The following is a 23,738-nucleotide window of genomic DNA, read 5'->3' as shown; positions in this document are numbered from 1 at the left end:
TGTATTGCTCAAGTCCCACCTGTTCCCAAAATGTGGAGAAAATTCTTGAGAGCAAAAACCAACAATACTTGTTTTATGAAAATGTTTGTGTGTTCTATCACTGTTGAAACTGAGAAACTCACGTTGTTATATAAAACCAACATGTTCCAAGAAAAAAGATTATTATTATCAGTTAGCTACAGCCAGTGTGTTACAGGCCACAGAAGCTACAATTGTGATTAACACCTATTAAAGAGAAAATTACAGAATTTGACCAGGAATGTTTATACATACTGAGCATTACATACTGTATCAAGATCTGGTATGGGTATTAAAACCTTTATTAAAATAAAAAACAATGTTTCAACCTTCTTAGGTCACCTTTAGGTTAACCTGAAAAGTTTTAATACCCATAACAGTTGTCTTGAGATACATTTCACTTGAACCAAGTTCCTTGTTATCAGGAACATTACAAACTGTTCAACTTTAGTGAATTAATTTCAGACCTTAGTACTTCTATGAGGACATCAAATATTTTCATTGAAAAAGTCTGCTTATAAATGGCATTAGGCCAAACAAGCTAACTAGCTCAAGTGAGATGTGACAATATGAAATTAGAATTAATTTGCTCATCGTGGATCTGGACCATTGATAAAATATCCATTTCTAGATCAGATAGAAGACTCAGTATAGTTTGTAAAACTCTTGTACATAAATCATAATTTGTAATAACTATTAGTAATAACCATTATAATAAATTATATTGTTTTTGTTTGTATATTAAAATATGAGTGTTAAAAAAATTGTTGTACCAATCTTGTTGGTAAATAACATGAATTTAATATATATTGATATTTAACTCTGAAATTCAAATTCAAATTTCCAGTTATTTCAAATAGTAATACATTAATACCTGTGACATAATAAATAAGAAACTTGTCCAAAATAAATTGTGTAACAATAAAGTTGTTGTTTTTTAAATCAGCAAGAAACCAACTGACAGTTTACTTGCTACTAAAAAAAAAGAATAAAGATAGGAAAAAACTATTTGTAAAAGAGATTTATACTCAATACAAGAATAAACAATTTAATGGATCATGTATATGCAATGAGAAACAATAAAACTTCCAAAGCTATAAAAAATTGATATTTTAACTAAACATTAAGTTTGCAATGAGAAATTACCAAATTTGAAAAGAATTAATTATTTCTTACCTCTAAAATAATTTGAAATCAGTAACTGTTTAGATAACAAATTTCACTTTTTGTTCATGTCTGGAGCCCACTAAATATATCAAAATCATTAACATTGTGTATACAGAATATCTCTCACCTTGAACAAACGTTTTGAACCCATAAAATGTTGTCATGAAATTTACCTACAGCATCACCTACTAAAGACATATGGTCCTAACCCATGAAATTTACCCACTGCATTACCTACTAATCCCACATGGCATGTTCATAACCCATGAAATGTACCTACAGCATTACCTACTAATCAAGTTACATGGTCACGACTCATGAAATTTACCCACAGTATTTCATCCACCAATCCTAAATCACATATGGCCATGATTTAGAAAACTCAAAACGTTATCTACAAAACCAAGTCTGTGATCATGAAATTTTAGATGTATGTTTGATAACAAACACCAAAATTACTTAGTCATTGTCAATACAATTTAAAGTGTGTTCAGTAATAACCAAGTCCTATAAAATTCCTTATCAAATCTATAAGGTCTCAAAAACAAAAGTCAACTATGAATGTTTAATGAAGAAGAAATGTGTCCATTTTAAAATAACTGGTGAAAACAATACATTTGTTTTTTTAAAAGCAAATATTGTTAATTTTAATCATTCTGCTTCATCAGTTTCAACCTCCCATGTAGTTTCTAACAAGATGTGAACACCACCTTTAATGGTGGATTTTCAGGCAAGTTTCAAAAACAAAGTATAATCAAAAACAATGTATTTAAATCCATATCTTCATTAATAAGTTACCATAAGTAATGAAACTGCACAAAATTATAGCAAATAAGAGTATACTACAAACTTAAAAAAAATTAAGAGAAAACATTTTTCTACAAGGTAAATGCATGCAATGCTAAAACAAAAAATGTTAATTGGTTATTTTCATGTATAAAGGGAGATAGTGTTTCTGCTTTTATAAACATTCACATATTAGTTCTTTGCCATATAACTGTGCAGACAAAAATCTGTTCAATATTCAGACTCCTCTTAGAAAAGTAATTTTAACTTAGCTCTAGAAAGTTATTTTTACAATTAGTGACAGAAGCTTATCACATTCCAAAAAACTTCCTTTTAAATGCATCATTCAAAGAAACTATTACTTCTAAGATGTTCTTTTATTCTATATGAGAATTCCCAAGCATAGACTCAAGGGGATGTAGATTACACAAAAGGACATTTGGTTCACTAGTTTCCAAACACCTTTTCCAAACCTTAAAATGTTTTTCCACCCACGTTACACATTAAACACAACAGCAGAAAGGTTTGATTGGAAGGAAGGAATATAAATAACTGAATGAAAAATACATAAATCAGTATTAGATCAATGATAACTGCAAAAGAAAAAGAACTACACTTACTCCAAAGCCACAAGCCCAGTGAAAAAGAGAAAGCAATAATTTCAAGCATAAAATTGAGGGTTGTTAACAGACGGTATTCTATGGAACTTACCAAACATCTTAACCATGGGAGACAGAGGTGACTCAACATCATATCGTAGATCAACAATTATTCGTCTGGTATTTCTTTTGGTTTTTTTCATCCACTCCTTTTGCTTCAACTCACTTTCCTCACCATCTACTGCATCAGTAGGCATACTGTCAACCTGAGAGGCACATCGTTTAATATTTTTAAGGGGGTTCTGCTGCCACAGACTTTTACCCCTTTTCATCTGAGAGCCTTTTAGTTCTTGACTTTCTGCTTTTGTTTCTGCATAATCGGTTTTATTGCAGCATGTTTCCTGCACTAACGAGTTCTTGTTTTCCAAGCTACAATAACTGCTCACAATATTTACATAGAAAACACTTTGTTCACCTGATGGAGAAGATGCAGTTCCACATGCCAGCTGGTAATTCTGTACACCTGTTTCTTGCTTTTGTTCCACATCATTCTGACAAACAGCATCTAATTCTGGAGATTCTATTACTTCAGTACTTTCAATAGTTCTTTGTTCACTTGCTTTACAAGACTTAGGACCAGCATTTTGAAGCTTTTTAGTTTTCCTTCTAGGAGGCCTCACTGGCCTTGTAGAATCATTTGAATTTATAACCTCAGAGCTAATATTATCACACTGTGATGAGTGGCTAGAACTTACTGAGTGACTAGATGAGGTGGACTGAGAAAAAGTTAAATGGGGTTCTGCTGTCACTACAGGGCCAGCTAGCTGCAAAACATAAACCAGAAGACTACATAATTACATGCAGGACCTAATAAATCACATGCTGCATAGAAATCTTAACAGATTTAAAAAAAACTTCTAACCAAGGAATAAGATTATAAAAAACAGACCTTTGGTGTGAAGAAAATTTAAAAGAGACAGAGAGAGAAAGAGAGAAGTTTGTTGTTTTTTTTTGGGGGGAAGCAGGTATAAAAATCCCCTTGAACCTACTCTGGTTATAATTTTTCAGGTTACAGCTAATTTTCTTTACCTTAGTAAATTAAAATATAAGCACTCATACCTGGTCAGATGTGGGTGAACGACACCTGTCTTGTTCTAAAGATCCGTTATCATTCGTAGATACTATAGGATTCCTCTTTGGTGACCGAGGAACCCTTTGATAGGGATCTGATGAACCTACAGAATAAAACAATTCTGCATGAGTAAAACAAATTACATGCAGAAGTGTCTATATCAGGTCAACACCTCCCCACCTGCATTGTTCTCAAAAACACTGAAACAATACAAGAAACATGTCCAACTTTTCTTTTGTAACACATTTGTTACAAAACAGTTAAATTCACATATTTATAATGGTTTTGTTTATTAATTAATACTATTTACAGAAGAATTTATTGACACCAATGATTTGATACTGTTGGTTTCTTTATTAACATTTTCTACTTTTTAACTTATAGTGAAATTTCTGCTTACCATAGAGGTCTGGTGTCCCCATATTTAACAGGCATGTCCGCTGAATGATGTCAACTACAACCAAGCCACATTCATTTCCATAGGCCATTCTGCACAACAAATCGTGTATGGTGCAATTTACCTTCATGCAGTTAACTTTAACAATTATATATTTTTTTTAAATGATTTATATACACAAATATTTGCTAAGAAAATACAAATGTATCAATTTTTCTAATCAAGAGCAGTTGGTTACGTTTCTAGAGATATGGATACTATATAATTACCATTTTAACTCCGTAAACTTCTTGAATATTTACTGAAATTCCTTGGTTTACTTTAAAATAGTTTATTTTTAACCTGTGCCAAATGGCAGAAAATAATAATTTTAGGCATTGTCAAAATTTGGCAATAACCAATGAAAGTTAGAAATCACCACTAGTGTTATAGTATCACAAAATTTTTAACATACAGGCCATATGAAGAGTTGACACTTAAGGCAGTGATATGACCTGGTGGTTCTCCATCAACCCAGGGCGTAAGACAAACTAAGTCGGGTTGAAATCCAGCAGCCCTCTTCTGGGGGCCACTTTTCACTTTCAATGGCACATAATATTCTGTGGTTGGCTGCTTCAGAGTAAAAAAACAATTGGTCATAACACATGGCTAAAGAAACTGACCATACCATGTAACCACACAAATAAACAATCACGAGCAAAATATTAACACATACAAAACTCAATGACACTGACCACATTAAGAAATAAATAGTAAACACAATTTTAAAACACAAACAGGTGAAGGAAACTGACCACACAAGATAAGGAATAATGAACACAATCACACAAAAATCTGAAAGGAACTGTCCATACTATGAAGTACAAGTTGATGAACGATTACTGCAACATTTTAAGTCTTTTTTTCAGACTATTCACTACCTCAGTTCTGCATACCATATCACAATTACCAACACGTTTTTTGCATGTTCATACACTACTCAGGGTATACTACCAAAAAAAGTAAACTAATTTTCTGTGTACAATAATACATATCCATGGTAAACTGCAACATTTATGTTAATTTTTTTTGAACATCAAAGACCTTATATTTATCAATAAAATAAGACTCACAGACACTTATTCATATGCCTTCCTATTATTATATTAGCATAATGTGTTCCTTATTCAATTACTATTAGTAACATAACTTGCATGTTTTCAGTTAGACACACAAGACAGAAGTTTAAATCTAATTCCTCAGTTTCATCAACATGTTTTGTTACAACCTAGTTTAGTGGAAGCAACAAAAAGTTTTCTTCCCAACAATACACTAGAGTAGAAAAAAATCAAACCCCCAGGTCTTTATTTTAACCACCACTAGAGTACAAAAGCCAAACCTATAAGATCTTTATTTTAACCATAATATAGTGGTAAAATCAAATTAACAAATCTTAAAATACACTCAATATTATTAACTCAACAATGAAGAATTCTGAAATGATCCAATTTAGCAATCTTCTAGCTTTTAACCCTTAAACAGCAAGAATGTAGGTAGCAGCATCAATTTATGATGGCAACTATTTAAAAGTTAAACAGTATATTTCCTTTAAAACTGGTTTCACAAATACTTACACTTTTTTTCAGTGTTTTAATATTGTGCAGAACCTTAATTAATGGTTGTTATAAAGATGATTACAGATAAAACCAGATAAAACATGTCACAAAAATAAAACAGCAAAAAAACTGACCAGCATATCACTTTGAGATATTCTTTTTCTACTGCTTATAAATGTGCATATGTACTCATAAGATCTGCACAAAACTACAAAAACACTTGAAATAGCATGTTTAATACCTTTTTGGCACTATCTTCAGAGGCACTCGAGTAAGATCCCTGCTGGAATGCCACCCCAAGAGTTGGTCTAGGAGAGCAATCTGCTTCTGGAGAGCATTCAGGATCATCATCGACATCATAAATAATAGGTATTTCTAAAATCTGATGGAAAGACATCCATAAATAGGTATTTCTAAAATCTGATGGAAAGACATCCAAAATAAGAAATTGTCTTTTGCCAGATTTTAGAAATACCTTTCATAATTATAAACATTGGCATTTCTAACACACAAGACATGCACACTCATACACACATACATTTCTAAAACTTGACATGAAGAAATTCATAATCATACAAGTATCTGTAAAACATGACTTAACAAAATTCAATCTCAATCATGAATGATGTATAATGCTCAAAATTGTGGAGTAAAATAATAAGGCTCTTTTTACACCATAATGATTTCAAATATAAAATATTAAAAGACACATTCATGTTAAACATGATGGTGTAATGAGAATTAGTATCTTCATTCTTTTCATCATAAAATATAAGAACGTATTTGTTTTAATCTTTACTACAAGGTTAAATTACTTACTGTCACTTCTGATGTACTTTCTTGTTTATTAAACTTAAACATAATCACATGAGAGCTTGCTCCAGCCATGCAAAGCACTCTACTTTCTACACAAAGGTAGATCTGTTCCACTGCAAAAGGGTCGTCTTCTTGACCATCAAGACTTTTTGGTTTTGGTCGTTCAAATACCTTAGATGTTTTCAACTTGTATAGAACCTGAAGAGCAACTAGTTTACAAAATAACTTTGGTTAATTACAAACATTAAATTGTTACTCAATTTACAATACTTATAAAAAAAATTGAAAACTAATGCATATTAAAAGCAACATGAATTTTAGATGCATATAGTAAAAACTGAAGCAGAACACATTGGTTCATTAAAATAAAACAGTAACTTGATAAGTCTGACTTCAATTCATAAGAAAATAAAACATTCACATAACTAGTTTTTGTTTTTTGAATTTCATGCAAACCTACATGAAGGATATCTGCACTAGTCATCCATAATTTAGCAGTTTAACACTAGAGCAAAGGCAGCTAATCATCACCACCCACTACCAACTCTTGAACTACCCCTTTATCAATGAACATCATATAATAATGACCCCATGGCTGAAAAAGCAAGCATGTTTGATGAGAAAGGATTTTGAACCTGCCACATCCATGCTGACCCACACAACTAGAAAAACAAATATGATAACTATTACTCTGACAGAACCTTCATCAAAACCCGATTTTAGTGGAAGCAGATATTCACAAAACAATAGTTGTTTTATGACCTTCTATTTCAATCACAAATGTAATTATCTTAGTAGTCATTACCAGCACATCTACTTAAAAGTTACATTTTCTTAATACATAACTTACTCAAGTTTCTAATGTGCAAACACATTGCTACACAATACACAGTACATTCATACTTTTGAATAAAAAGGAAGTTTGATTTGATTTGAATATTTGTAAACAACATTTTAACAAGGACAATTTGTTCTAGCTGTCCCTAATTTTGAACAAAAAGTATAGTGGAAAACCAACTATCAAAAGAACATTCATTGTTAGTTCTTAGTCAACTCCAACTGAATTGTATGATTTGAACACCATTCTTATAATACACCCAGGACTCCAGTGAACAACAAACCAGAGATGTTGAGATCCACATTCTCACACACTGACCACTAGGACAGCCCTAGCCCATTGTTTGAAATGGTACACTGTACACACATGCAGAAACACTGTTTTAACAACAGCTAAAGTCACCTCATACTCCAACTAGTTAAAATCATTGTAGTTTAATATGTATTTAGTCTACTACATAACACTACTATGCCTTACAAACCATAAGAACTTCTATATATATAATTAAAAATAAGTATAATTGATTTTAATTTTAAAACAAATACCCCAGAAAGTTAAATATAAATTTTCCCTCACTGCTCTTCTAATTCTAAAAACATTCTTCCTTAGAACCAATTTACAAAAACATTTAAGATCTCCTGTTTTCTTTGTAAACCATGGTTTGTATCAATGAAGAATTAAGTATGAGTATTGGTTCTTGCCAGGTTGCCACAACAAAAGTAAAAAAAACAACAAAGCAATTCATGATGTTAGAATAAAATACAGGTCCAAGAAATCTATTTAGCAGAAAGAAAGGTATGATACCCTATAACCCAAACGCTTTAAAAAGGTAGACCATTCTTCAAAGGCAAATTGGGAATTTCAGTTTTTACCCTTCAGAAGAAAGGTCCATCCTTCTTCTTACTGTTGCAGTGGTCGAACTGTGTACATTAACAGTCATATTTTCAAACCAAGCAGTACACACAGAAAACAACATGCAACTAATGAATAATCATTTCTACTAGTTCCTTATTTCTCCTCTGACATAATGCTAACAGACAAGAATGCAGGGAATTTAACAAATAACGAGTGTATACAGTACTGACTTTGCATGTTTAATCACAATGAAAATACTTAAAATGGGATTTTACAACTGGCTTGTTTTTTAATATTGTGTAAAGCTACACAAGAGTGACAAACTAGAAGGAAGGCAGCTAGTCAACAACACTTACCATCAATTCTTGGGCTACTCTTTTACCAACAAATTGATTAATTGACCATCACATTGTAACTCCCACAAGACTGAAAGTATGAGCATATTCTGTGACATGGACGTGAACACACAACACTCATATTGCAATTAATGTGCGTTAACCACCAGGCCATGTTAGACTCAAAAACATTAAGATTGAAAGTTATAAAATTCTTTTAATCAAATATTGTTAAAATATTTTAGTTAAGGGAGCAAAAAACACTGACATATTTATACCAGTTTAGCCCATAGATTCACGTTCTTGCCACTGCTTCCATCATACCCCCTCACCCACCACCACCTTGGCCAAAAAGGTTATTTTCATGTTCATAATTTTAATTACTTGGAAAATTTGTAAATTCCTTTAAAAGTTTTAATTCCACATGAACAGTTAGTAAGCAAGAACGAGTTATAAGATGAATGACAAGTCTAAAAGAATAAAGTCAGACAAATTTCACTCTAGGTTGTATCATATTTTTCTGACTGAGCTACTCTTAATGGCATGTAACTGAAACAAGTTACTTACAAAATCAAAAGTTTTTATGCAAAAAACACATTTTTATACTTTTATATTCTAGGCATCTGAAAAAGATGGAAAATATTTTTATACACTACAAACTTTTACTGCAAACAAACAGGTTTTTTATGTTATCCACTGCTGATGATACTGTCTCGTATGGCGTGTTAAGTACAAGTCAATCAATGTGATTAGGGCTATTTTACCAGCTTCATGTGCAGGTTTTTTTACCTGTTGCCTTTTCTTGAGAAGTATTCCAGCACAAGGGTTATTTGCTTCTTGTCTTCTCAAAAAAATTGTTTATTTCTAACAAGCTAACTGCAAAGTAAACTGTACTGCAACAGACATTTGTGATGTTTTATAGTGAACTGTGATATTTAGAACAGAGAAACAAAAATCATACTTCCCCCCAGGAGCCAGGTAAAGGTTATTTGCTTTGTGACTTTTCAGGAAAAGTGTTTATTTCTAACAAGCTAACTGCAAAGTTAACTGTATTGCAACATCAAAAAATAAGTTTTTCATATTTTAGGGTGAACTGTGATATTTCGTGCAGAGAAGCAGTAAATCACATATCACAAGAGGGTTGGGCAAGCAGAACAAGTTCTAGGGGATATTCCCCACTGTAGCTACAACCCTGACTGGACACATTAATTTTATCTCACAAATTTGTGTCCTGTAAAAATAACTTGAATAAATTCTTACCTGCTGAAGCATCCCAAAACTTAATGGAACCATCAGCATGCCTAAAATAAAGCAAAGCAATGACAGGTAATGCATGTGTAGATCAAAGGCAAAAACATTAAAACATTTCTTAAAACATAACATATTAAAACATAAGTTTATTTTACACATCACAGACATCAGTTCATGGGTACATGTCAGTTGATCCACAAGGCAATTGTAAAGAATAGTGTTTTAAAATATAATTGATAAAATAAAATAAACTATTTTATAATGCAATACAAAATTACTTTAAAAAGTTATTATAAGAGGTTGTCCACAACATTTTGGGAACTGAAGTAGCTAGTTTTCAAATGCGCAAAAGGTTGGGAACAACTTATCTACAGTTTATTTGCTGAAGACATTCTTTAAAATTCTTGATAATTAGAGTATACATTAAATGTATTGTAGCCTGTTATTCACTATTAATAACTGTTAATGATTTTCTACATTTAATCAAGACCATTGTTTGATTTTATTTATCTATTATGAAATAGAAATATAGTGAGTGACAAATGCAATACCCTGTAATGATTATTTCAGGATAGCTTACTGTCCCTGTTCCCCATTCACCTCCACAAATGGGCCATTCCTTCAGAGAGAGAGAGAGAGAGAGAGAAAGAAAGAAATTACAAGACATAAAAAGCATATATAAAAATAACGACCGTCTAATGTAACAAATGTATTAATAGGAAACAACACAGCACAAACGTTACACTACTATACTTCCATAACCTGTTGTACAGCAATACAATACTTTTGAAATTTCTTACTGAATACAATTAAGTCAAAAACTTCATGCTATCTTTAAAAGCTGCTCAGAAATCAGTAGAAAAATGAATCAACCCAAATTAATTTATTTTACAAAACACACCAGTCAAACATTAGTTTATTTTTTAACAGCATAGATTACTTTCTTCATTTTGTATTAACTGTCTATATCAATACTGAAATGTTTAAAAATGACCTTAGCTTGTTGATAAAAATTATTAGGTATTCAAAAAAGCAAAGAAACTAGTAACATTTATTTTTTACTTATTCAGCAATTTACTATATCTTAATTGTACATATTTATAACTCAAATTTTTAAAAATAGTAAGATATTTTATGCAAAACCACCATGTAACCCAACATGCTTCACTCTAACACACGTTGGATTTTTCAATCATCATGTATTAAAACTCTTGTATTGCTTTGGAAAATAATTATAGCAACTGCTGTAAAAGATTCTAAGATTTACTAAATCCATTTGACTGACATCATCACTGGCTAAAGAATTTACACAACTGGTGGAACAATTTATAAAAGTTATTCATGTTTAACATGTTTACTTTAGTATATTAATTTTAAAAAGCCAGTGTCCTTCACCTGACATACATTATTTTAACAAGAACAAGCTTAAAGAATAAGAAAAAGAAATCTGGTTAAAGACAAACCCAAAAATCTATGTTAAAAGCAAAATATTTAAGCAACTTGAATAAATACAGTTGTTGAACTATCACTATTTCTCAAAAAGCTGTTTTTTTGTCTGTTTGCTCTTAAATATAAATCTACACAATAGGCTATCTGTGCTGTGCTCACTGCAGGTATTGAAACCTGGATTTTGGTGCTGCAAGTCCACAGACAAACTAATGAGCCACCAGAGGCCCAGTTTGGTATCTAATGAGATGAATTACACAACCTAGTTTGTACTCAATCCATTCCAATTAGTAATCTTATAACAGCCTAAAACGTCTTTAACCACAATATTAGTAATAATGATTACATTCAATTTTTCTAAGCAGTATTGCCAAACTCAGAATTAACTACTGTTTTTCAAGTGTTGAGTGAGAGCATTACACTATTATATAACAAGACTATGCAATTCATCTTTTATGTAATGCTTATTTTACTTGTTTCTACATTCACCAAACTTGAACAGATAATATAAAAAGAATTATAAAAACAATAATACAAAAGAACAGGCAAGCTCACTTTCTCTGAAAATCCCGAACGTTTGCTTCCCTTAGAACCTACAGAGTAAAAAGCTGGGATAAGGTCAGCGGGGCACTCTGCAAAGTATGAACAAAAGGTGACAGGAGATTCGTGTAGGTCCATTGGATAAGGATTCTGGAAACATGGATAGCTGAAATACAAGCATAAATTAAAACATCAAGCAGACATTAAACCAGATCTGTAACCTAAAACCATATTCTAAATAATGGGTTAGATGTTTTGAAAACTGAGTAACAAAATTAATAATATATGCAAGTAATAGAACAAACAGACATTCTAAAATAATATGTTATTCACACAAACAAAAGTAAGGAATATGTAAACAAGTAGTACAATTTCTGACTTACGTACTTAATATACATGATGTGCAACAGTAATAAAAAGGTTTTCAAATATATGGGGAAGGAAAGAAATTAACTTGCACTAATTTTCATGGCTCAAAAATGAAATCCTGGTTCCATACATTTTTAAAAAACAAGTTTCCTCCTTTGGTTAACCATAATTTATCCCAAAATCAAGATATTAACTACAGGATTTATTAAGACACATTCTATCTTAAACTCTTCTCAAACTTATGTTACTTGAAGCAAGAACTTAATGTACGGTTATCAACTTAGTTATGCTACACCATGACAAGTTAAAATGTACAGTTATGAGTTATTCTTCACAATCACCATATAAAATGTACAGTTAATAATTTCATTATGCTAGTTATGCACTGCTGCTCAATGAAAAGCACAGTAAGTGTCAAAGTACACAATAAAAGTATTTTAATGTAGACAAAAGTCTGTTTATAATTCTAGATATGTTTATCACATAACACACTTACCCATGACTAGTCAAAGTATGCAGGTTCATTATGTAATCTACTTACCCTTGACTAGTTAAGTCCACCACAACCAGGTCATTATTTAAAAGCACAACTATAGCATAAGGTTCCTGAAAGTCTGAAATGGATATGATTGAAACATCAATGACAATTCCACCAAATAAAACACATACTTTTCACAGACTTTTAATCTGATTAGTGACTCACACAAGCTCTTTAACTGTTTATTATCATTTAGTTTTCTTTGAAAACATTTAATTTATACCATATAGCTCAGGCTTATATAAAATACAACTAATATGCATTAGTAACCACCATGTTTTTTGTATGGTCACATACATACAAAATATACCAACCATCCTCAATATCAAATTTTGATGTTTCAGGCAAACCACATTTACAACAAATATTAATTTTTTTTATATAAAATTAACAAAACTATTAAGAAAGGCCCTTTAATTACACAAAGGCACAAAACAGCAAAGAATTCTATTTTTGACAACTACAGATAATCATACTATCTTTACACCTGTTAGTGTTGTGCACTTACCACTACCACATACAATATCTTTACACCTGTTAGTGTTATGCACTTACCACTACCACATACAATATCTTTACACCTGTTAGTGTTATGCACTTACCACTACCACATACTCACAATATCTTTACACCTGTTAGTGTTGTGCACTTACCACTACCACATACTCACAATATCTTTACACCTGTTAGTGTTGTGCACTTACCACTACCACATACTCACAATATCTTTACACCTGTTAGTGTTGTACACTTACCACTCTGCCATGGTGTTTCACAAAGTGTAACAAAATCTACAATAGTGTGCTCCATCTCCAAAACTGTTGTTGTTTTTCCATGAATGACTGTGAGGCTTAGTGTCTTTCCAGTTTTCTCGTGAGGTAAACCCCCAGAAAAAATAACAAATGAGTCACTGCAAAAGTAAAAAAAAAAAAAAATCTCACAATCCTAAAAATCTCAAAAACAAGGCTAAAATAAATATTACAGCATCAGTCAAGATTTAAATATAGACCTATAATCAATATTCCAATAAATATAAAAAATTAATATCCAAATAAGTTTAAAAACTAAATCAATATTGAAATGATTATAAAATTTCACAAATATAAAATGCAAATAATTAAGTCTCATGGTCGAGGTTCAAAGAAAAAAACCAGATCTAGGTTCAAACAAACAGACTAGTTAATCTAACTTAAAAATCTAAGGGTCATAATTCTAAATCCACCTAAACAACAGAAAGCTCAAATCATGAACTAAGTTCAATAGTAAAAAGGCCTCAACAGTATTCTAAATTTAGTTAAGTATGAAGCCCATTAATAACTGAGGATTAAAAAGAAATAAATCACAAAAAATCTTACAAGTAAATCTGTTTGGTGAACTGATACCATTATTTAACATAACAATCACAGAAACAACTGAAAGGGTTTATTTTATAACATTTATTAACAGATTTGTGATTTATGATACACAAAATACAATTCAGAATAAGCTTCTGGCTCCGAATCTCAGAAAAGGATTTTGAAACTTGGTAAACAATTGTATCAAAATACCATATAAATCACTTAGACTGTCACAAATCACTCCACTATATCCAAAAAAATGACAGAACAAACTATCATATTCTATGTGAAAGATGATGAACAAATACAATATTTTCTAAAATGTTTTATTAATGTATCAAATAATATTCTATTTTACTGGAAAATATAAATTTCTTTTCATAAAACAAAAGTTTATCATGTACAAAAGGTTACAAAAATTATACATATATAATTTGTCAAATATATTTTGGACCAATAACTAATATTATGCTGGGAAAGAAAATAAAACCCACTTTCTGAAGAAAATCACATTAAGCACAATAAAACTGTAAAACCTTTGGCAATCAAGAGTAACTTAAAAATCAAATAGTAATATAAGAAATTTTGATAACACAAGACAGTCCCATACTCATTCATATAATGCTCAAATATTCGATTATAAAACAAATGAGCACAAACAAGTGCAGGAAATAGACATAAATTTGAAACACATTTCATATGGATAAGTAGGCTAAATAGTAACAAATACTTCAGTTTAATATATGTGAGTATATATACTATCCTTATGAAATTCAACAATCAATATACTGCAGTAACTTCACAACTGATATGAACTACGATTTTCAATCCAACTTGAAATATTGTGAAATGAAAAATTGGCTATGATTATTGAAATAAAATTTAGCATTTTCTGAATTATTATTTAATAACATACTTCATTTATTTTCAGGTCAAAAGAAATTAAACATTAAAACTTTTGTCTAAGTTCATAAATTTCCAGATAAATTTTTTTCCCCCAATTTTCAAACTTAAGCTAAGATTTAAAAGTTAGGTTTAGCATTTGTTAACATTTTTTCTTTTGACAACAGTACAATTTGTACACCAGACAGATGAAAATAGTTGTCACATTTGTTTTTCACTGTATGAACTCCAACTGATAAAGGTAAGGTTGATAACTGCATCAAAAAACAATAATAAATTAAACAGACAGGTTATAAAGACAAAATCTGTATTTCCATTATACTCTCAACTTCAACTGTAAGACTCACCCTCCCCGAACAGTCTTCCACTCTACCTTATAAACAGTTTTACAAGGTTCAGCCTTACCCTCTTTGCTTGTTGCTTGTGCTAGAAAGTTAAAAAAAAAAAAAAAAACATTTAATAGAATAATACATTTAAACCAAAAAAATCTAATTTCAACTCAAAGCTCACTCATTTTCAACTGTTCACACTACAATAATAGCAGCCCACAAATGTCACATACCATGAGGGTGCATGATTGTTGTGGGTTTTAATGGTGTCCTCAAGTTCCAAGTGCTAATGCTGCCATCTGTGTGGCTACACATAAACTGTTTCCCATCATGATGCCATGAAACAGACTTCAGGGGCTTAAGCAAAAAAGTAGATATATCAAAACCTTTACATATATAATTTGACATGTATATTTTTTGTCCATCTTATTCAAATTTTCCTTCCCCATTTTCTCTGGCTATAAAAAAAATGCTTCACACACTTTAGTACCATTTATATTTTAAAAATTATATCAAATAATCCAAGATTCATAAAATATTATGCATTTCCACAATATACCTTTTTCATGATAGCTTTGCCAGCTTTAAGGAATATATGCTGATACACATACACATCGAAAGATCAAAATACATTTGGCATTAATGGCTAAACAATGACTTGGATTAATGCTTATTTTGTTAGCCTAAAAGTTGCACTTTTATTTCACACAAATGGTAAAAGAAAATATACAATGAGTTTCTGAATATCTAGAACTTGAATATCTAACACATTGCACAGTTTCATAAAAATTAAATATACTGTTTCTCCAAATTAGCCCCCCCCCAAAAAAAATCCTAATTTGAAATATATATTTTTCCTACCTCGGTGTTCTGTAATCTCATCTCTGCTGCTCTGTTCCTCAGATCCCATAGCACTACAGCACCAGTTTCATATCCTACTAGAAGCTGAAGAGAAATGTTGAATACTATTACAAGTTCTCTGAAGTACTATGCTATGAGAAGATCCTTTTCCATATGTAAATATTGAATGTAAGTTGCCTATAGATTAATATTTTTTAACAGACTTGAGAGTAAGATTCATATGACAAAGTGGCTTGCAACATTTTGGAGAAGACGTCAGTATGAAGAAGCTAATAAAACCATTAATAAAAAAAAAAAGGAAACAAAAGATTAAGTTACAAACTTACAACAAAATATAACAAACAAAAATTTGATGAATTTCCGGTTTCATCTGCAGTGACAAACTAGTGCTATTGTTTGTTGCACTAGTTTGTCACTACAGATGAAACAGGAAATTCATTAAAAATGAAAGGAAATCTTTTTCAAGACATTTCCACAATTATGTTTGAATAAATAAGACAGATAACAAATCCAAGCATATAGTGAAAGCTCTAAAACCTTGTTATAGTAGGACACCTCATGTCTTATCCATTCCTAGAGGCATTTCATAAATTCTGTCCATAGTTTTCTTAAAATATATTAATTTTCCATTATGTTCAAAATTTAGATATATGTTATGCTTCCAGTTATACTGACCTGAAACAATATTACCCTGCATTAGTCTTCTGTATAAATTTTCCACAGTCAATCTTCCAGGATTTGAGCAGACCACATCATCATCATAAATTACTTTTAAAATATTTAAATAATGATAAACTATTATTTTGCAAAACTAATATGAAAAATATTGTTTCTTCAATGATCAATAAATGAACATTGAATATTACAGCTTGTTTCCTTTTCAACACCTATACTATGTGTAACAATTTAACACAAACTAGCAGGATATTGAAGCTACTGAGAACAACGTCTATGTGTTTCTATCTGCTAACAACTATAGTTTAAAAAATAGTTATGGTCCATAAAAACTTCAGAAAACTAATGCAACCTGAAACAGCTTTGAACTGACATTTTTTTTCTTTGCATAGCTTCTACTCTTTATGTGAAATATTAGAAATTACTGTTAATTATCATTATAACAAACTCAAAGATATGTTTAATTGAATCACAGCATTACAAACACCAGTATCAGACCAATTAGCCCTGAAACATAATGAAGATTAAATGTAGTTACTAGAAGCAAAAGACAAAAATATTCCTCTTAAAAATCTCATTTTTGTTAACTAAACTTCTATGACTGCTTTTATTTTCTTTATTAAATCATGAAAAGTTCATTCCAAAATGTGATAAATTTTTCTAGAGTTCATTCATAATTTACACAGAAAAGATATTTCTTTTAGTTTATGAACAAACAGGATGTTGTCAATCACATGAATTTATGATGGGACCAAGATAACAAACAGAAGGAGCAGATAATTTATCTTTGATTCAGAAAAGTGGAGCCATATTGAATGTCACAAGTATGTTATAGGAAAGGCCTTATCTCAAAGCTGGTTTCACCAAAATTAGGTCTCATGTTGAAATTCTACAATAATTTTTCACAAACCCTAACAGTTGCCTGTAAATATTTATGCTCAATAACTAGTTCTTTTAAAACCCTCCATTCTGCTTTAATGAACTGTGAATCAATCTAGGCAGGTAGGTCACTCATTTCTTTATGTTCTCTAGCTTGTCATTTCAACACTGTAGAAGATCACATGTGAATACACAGTTAATATTTCATTCCAAGGATTGAAAAGGAATGTACGATGGTTATACATGTTGCATACCTATTTGACTGACAATTTATCAATTAACTCCACTTTTTAATACATCAATAAAAAAAACCATTGCACCTGGCTCTAAAATGTCTTTTTAAAACTTTGTCTTTCAATTTTGCAAATTATTTACTATCCTAGTGACTCCTGGAATGACAACAAAAATATAAAGATTATTCTGAGTTACAACTGGTATAATATGCAACCCCAACAAACAGAACAAAGGAGAATTTCTTATGTCTTTGAGACACTAACTGCTTGTTGACTTTGCAGTATCACCAAGTATCTGCTAGTGTAAAAAACAAAATTTTATAAAATAAACCAGCACACACTATGGATTTCCTTTATATTTAAGTAGGAGGGTATCCCAAAAATATTAAAATTCATGTATTTTGAATTTTAGTGTGCTTAAACCAGTAAGATGCTAGTAACAATTTCAATACCTGCTCAAATATTTCATGCTTCGCTTGTCACTAAGAATAAATGGTTAAGCTGTACATTGAATAGAATTTTGAGCTTTTGATTGGTTATTCATGTCATATTAAAGTAAGTGTACATAAGGCACTGGTTTCAAAAAGGGAAATAGGTGAGTAGGGTCACTGTTTGATTCAGTACATAAGCCATATTTCAACAAACAGAAAAGATAGAAGACCCTTATTTTATATTCTAGCTTGTTAATATCATTAATTAGAGTTTCTGATTTGTATGAAGCAATATACTTTGTATTATCACAAACAGATTTGAACCAGTGCTCCATTCAACTTATTATGTGCACACAGAAATCAATATTTAAATCTGTTATACATGTTAAATCTTTTTATATTTATTTTTAATTAAAAAGTAAATAATGTTCAATACGACAGTTTTAATTATAATCTACAAATGCATACCAAACTTCAGATAAATCCATAAAATAGTAGTTCAATAAACTTTAGAATGCAAGTTAACAAATCTGATGACATGGCATTTAACCAGTGACCTGTCAAGATGGGGCTAATGTGTGTTAATATACACAATTAAGTGTGGTAATTGTCTAAAGGCTTCCAAACTCAAAATATCCCATATATGCAGCAGCCTAGTTATGAGCACATAACATGAACAAGTTACTTTCTCCAAAGAAAACTTCTATTTCCTAAGTATTGTCCTTAAAAATATTCTATTCAACTATCACTTTCAGAAAGAAAAACAAAATTACAGAAACAACAATGTAAGTTTCAAAACTGGTTTATGTAAAAGTATAATTAAAAATATTTCTAAAACACAATCAGATGATATCGAGAAAACCCACTTGTAGAGAAATATATATATGCAAAAACCGCTCATTTGGGTTGAGAAAATATTTTACATAGAAGAGCGAACAACGTTTCGACCTTCTTCGGTCATCCTCAGGTTCACAAAGAAAGAGGTAACTGACCAGAAGCTGACCACATGTTTGGAAGGGGTTCACACGTTTTTGAACACTGCAAGTCAAATAAACACAACATAACCATAGAAAACACTCAAATACTAAATAAAGAAACAAACATAAACAAACACAAAATTAAAGAAGCCTTACTTATACAACAACTTAAACCCAAAATAAACCTATATAAAGGAACGCCTTTATACCTATATTAATATAATAAAATAAATAAAATTATATATTCAAACATCTAACACCGCCCTCTACGTTCCGACACTCAGTTACATAACCCCTTCCAAACATGTGGTCAGCTTCCGGTCAGTTACCTCTTTCTTTGTGAAGCTGATGATGACCAAAGAAGGTCGAAACGTTGTTTGCTCTTCTACGTAAAATGTTTTCTCAACCCAAACGAGCCGTTTTTGCATATATATAGTTCTAAAACACATCTTCTAACATAGAATAATAATAAAAAAAAAAAACTGCATTTTACTTGTAGACACACACTACATATATCAGTTCTATTTGTACCTTGTTAGCATCAACAGGGTTATCACTAAGATGTATTACACAGCCTGGATGAGTTTTCCGAGACCTGTTAAGAAATACAAAACAAAATGATCTCTAAATACAGTATAAGATATACTACACAGCCACATAAGTTGTGAGAGACTTAAAACAGATGAAAATAAAATCACTAAATATGACAAAATTATGAAATAATGAAGTTTGTTTTAAAGATTGAAGTAAAGCTATACAGAGGGTCTCTTCACTTATTATACAATGTATATAAACACTGATTTTAAATACTTTATAAAATCATGTGTTATTCATATGTTCTATGAAAAATGATTCATTTAATTTTCAATTATACTGATACTTAAGAACTTTAGGGCACATATTAAAAAGAATGGTATATTTCTTACACAACATTTTACATCTCAGTACACAAAATGGGACATTTTTACACAGCTTTTTACATCTCAGCAGAATTGGGCAATTAGTGGTATTTTCTAACAAATTAATCACTGGCCCAAGTAGAGGAGCAGTGCAGTGTTCTTCAACTCATGGTACATATAACAAAAACATTTGGCAGTATCAACCACAGTTCAAAAAAAAAAGAAAAACTGCCAACTAGTTGCTTTCCCTCTAATCAACAATTCAAAATCAGTGACATTGGCAGACAACCTTAGTATCTTTGCCATAGCAAATGACAGCAGAAAATAAGATGTACACATACCTTTTTAATCACAAAAATTTATCTTTAAAGCTACCATCATTCACTTATATCAACCTTCCTAATTTTAAACTACAACAATAAAATACACCACTGTTTTATTAAAAGCAACATTTAAAGAAAACTAAAATAAATTGCATAAAGCAACAGGCCTGAGAAATGATATAGCAAATAAAGCCACAACAAACATGATAAACAATAAAATGATTAATGGAGGAATAACAATAGACTGTTTACATGAACTTGTGACTAGTTAAGATTTACAAGAGCAGTAATCTGAATAGAAACAAGTTGGTAGTTATTTGTTTAACCTCATATACACCATTATTTATACCTCACTGTTTATACTGAAAAATTAGAAAAAACAATACCACTAACAATTCAATAGCTTTGTTCCAGTTTATTACATAGCCAGAGAGAATAAATGATTCAACATTCACCACATGAATGTTGCCTCGTTCTGTACCGATATACAGCCAGTTGCTCTGGAATGGTAGATGACAACATGTGATCCTTAAGAAAAAATAAATAAATAAAAAATTATATAACAGCTATTTAAACAAAACACCAAAAATATTTTTCAGAACCTGTAATGTGTACTGGACATATTAAAACATTTTATCACTACTGCGATAGTGAAACACTGCTGGAAACAAGGTTTAAATTTACCTCAAAACTAAAAGGTTTTCTCTAACTTTATTGCCACTAATGAAAAATATTCTTTCAAAAACTTAAGTGTTCAGCTTAAAATTAAATTAACAGACACAAAGAAGATAATTCTCAATTCTTTGTCTATTTATATACTTACTACTCACAAAAACATTGTCAGCATATTAATGACCAACAACTCACCTCTCTTTCTGAAATTTCAAAGAATGAACAATTTCAGGTCTTTTTTGTCGTAAATTCCACAAGTGTAAACTGTCATCTGAACAAACACTTATCAGAGCACCCTGAAAATTATAAGATAAAATTAATACCGATTCTTGAAAAGACAGGTTCTCTCATACATGCAGAGCACTCATTTTCCTTATTAGAAGAGAGCTATGGAACTTCATTTTCATTCAAGAGTAAGTAGAATATGAATTTTAAGTCTAAAACAAAAGTTGTCCAAAAAAAATGCAAATTTCACAGAATTTCATAAGTTTCTTATTCTAAAGTAGGTAGTATCTCAAAACCCACTAAAAGATTTCTTGTAATAAAATATATAAAACAGGAAATGTGTGCATCAAATCAGAATTTAATCAAACTACATTAAAAGTGAATAGATATCTTTATTGTGTGCAGACTCCCCTAACAAATCAAGCACATTGTAATTAAGCTTCCTTTTAAAAGATAAAATTCTCAATAATAAACAATCCTGCATACAAGATATGGTTCAGTAATATAACTTCTGGCATGGTGTAACAAATGACTAATGTTGACTGACATGTAAAAGAATATACTTAATAAACTATTAAAAATTCAGTGTCCAACTGACTAAAGAAAGAAAATGAAGAAACCTTTGATTTAGAACATTTTACTAATGTTTTGTACAAGTTTAGGCAGTTATTAGTAAAATGTTCTGAATCAAAGGTTTTTGCATTTTTTTCCTTCACAATCAGTTGTAAACTGAATTTTTAATAGTTTATCAGTTATATTCAAGGCCATCCATTATTTATGAATCCACATCTGTACACACTTTGATCTCATACTACCAATTTTCACAAATGTACACACTTTGATCTCATACTACCAATTTTCACAAATGTACACACTTTGATCTCATACTACCAATTTTCACAAATGTACACACTTTGATCTCATACTACCAATTTTCACAAATGTACACACTTTGATCTCATACTACCAATTTTCACAAATTCTTACAAATGTATACACTTTGATCTCATACTACCAATTTTCACAAATTTTTAACTGCTATATGAAATAATTCACTATGTTGTAGTTCATAGCTGAACCTGTTTTTCATTTACACTAGAACCAAGAGCATAAGGGCATAGACAGAAAACCCTCACTAGAAGTTCTAAGTGTTTAGTCACATGAGATTTGTACATTTCACATTCAGAAAATATGACATATGATTATTAAAAGCTCCTTTAAATAAACTTTTTTGTAAAACTATACAGTGTATCTACAAAATAAAAAAATGTTTACAAATTTTATTGTATTTCTTAACAGATGCAAAACCTCTGCTCTTGATAAGCAATGAACAAACAGACCTCTCGTCTCACCAAACAACAGATCATTCATCTCATGAAGGTCGGTTTCATATCAAATTTGAGTTCAATTAGTTGGAAATCATCTACTTTGAAAAAAATATTTTTGCAAAATCTATGGTGATTATAATCAAGGTATTTACACCTTGTTTTACACATGCCTGATTTAGCTCTAAATACATGTTATATATCATAAAGGTTGTAGGAGAAAAAAGGGAGAAGACCATGAAAGTCATGTTCCTTCAGTGCATCACTGATCTAATTCCAGTTATCATTTGATATGCTTACAAAGTCTCAAAGAGACAGCTCTTTCTTTAAAAATTTTTTCAGATACTTGCTTTTGTTTGGCATGAACCAAAATGGAAGACCACAGGATATCTCATAAAACATAGTTTTGTGTTTCTGTTCTATCAGATAGAACATTTAAATTTGTTTCATAAAGTAGAACAATGGCAGTTTTGTCATACAAAATGGTGTATCTTAAATTTCACTTTCTTTTTATCTATCAGTTTCTTTAACAGTTGGAGTTCCAAGCCATCTCAAATGATATGCAACATTCAAGACACCACTCTGAGATTGTTAGCAAAGAATCACTTGATCATCCTAGAGAAAAACCATCACTAACACCATCACATGAAATAAATGAAAAATCCTTGAGCATTACAATCAAGTCTCAACTTCTCTAACTTCTGTTGCCAGGTTTGCTTAGGAGATAATTTTGCTAGTTACGGGTCTGAGACACAGAAGCTGAGGAAGCAGTTTATGAATGGTGTATTTTCATTGCTGGCTACAGTAGGAGGTCTGGTGCATGAAAGTCAAGAGAGCAGCTTGTGAGGGCGTATTCCTCTTTCTTATTGTTTACAGAGCTGTCCAAGGTTGGTTGGAAATAAATGAATTGACTAGTCAGAGGTATGGAATGTAGAAAACTAGGACAATGTTTGTGAAGGTATATCTTGGTTGGATCAATCCCTTTTG

The 23,738-nt window shown here is 30.8% G+C and overlaps 1 protein-coding gene across 10 annotated transcripts in view; it reads right to left on the bottom strand.

Moving 5' to 3' along the window:
- Positions 1–23,738, bottom strand: part of LOC143257625 (syntaxin-binding protein 5-like) — a 77,940-nt gene that overhangs the window by 28,938 nt on the left and 25,264 nt on the right. For 4 of the 10 annotated variants that reach the window (XM_076516647.1, XM_076516649.1, XM_076516655.1 and 1 more), the window contains exons 4-20: positions 21,397–21,497; positions 20,923–21,057; positions 19,839–19,902; positions 16,113–16,196; positions 15,485–15,608; positions 15,270–15,348; positions 13,438–13,592; positions 12,686–12,758; positions 11,791–11,941; positions 10,341–10,408; positions 9,799–9,839; positions 6,514–6,719; positions 5,936–6,076; positions 4,554–4,711; positions 4,103–4,191; positions 3,690–3,805; positions 2,683–3,394 (exon numbers count right to left, since the gene is read on the bottom strand). In XM_076516647.1, coding sequence (XP_076372762.1) covers positions 2,683–3,394; positions 3,690–3,805; positions 4,103–4,191; positions 4,554–4,711; positions 5,936–6,076; positions 6,514–6,719; positions 9,799–9,839; positions 10,341–10,408; positions 11,791–11,941; positions 12,686–12,758; positions 13,438–13,592; positions 15,270–15,348; positions 15,485–15,608; positions 16,113–16,196; positions 19,839–19,902; positions 20,923–21,057; positions 21,397–21,497 — 2,497 coding nt within the window. The remainder of the gene's footprint in view (positions 1–2,682; positions 3,395–3,689; positions 3,806–4,102; positions 4,192–4,553; positions 4,712–5,935; positions 6,077–6,513; positions 6,720–9,798; positions 9,840–10,340; positions 10,409–11,790; positions 11,942–12,685; positions 12,759–13,437; positions 13,593–15,269; positions 15,349–15,484; positions 15,609–16,112; positions 16,197–19,838; positions 19,903–20,922; positions 21,058–21,396; positions 21,498–23,738) is intronic. The other 6 variants (XM_076516650.1, XM_076516652.1, XM_076516654.1 and 3 more) reach the window with 3 other exon arrangements.

This window comes from Tachypleus tridentatus, chromosome 7 (assembly GCF_004210375.1).
Source record: "Tachypleus tridentatus isolate NWPU-2018 chromosome 7, ASM421037v1, whole genome shotgun sequence".
Lineage (NCBI taxonomy): Eukaryota > Metazoa > Arthropoda > Merostomata > Xiphosura > Limulidae > Tachypleus > Tachypleus tridentatus.
The sequence above is the reverse complement of the archived record's forward strand: the minus strand, read 5'-3'. Positions and strand labels throughout refer to the sequence as shown.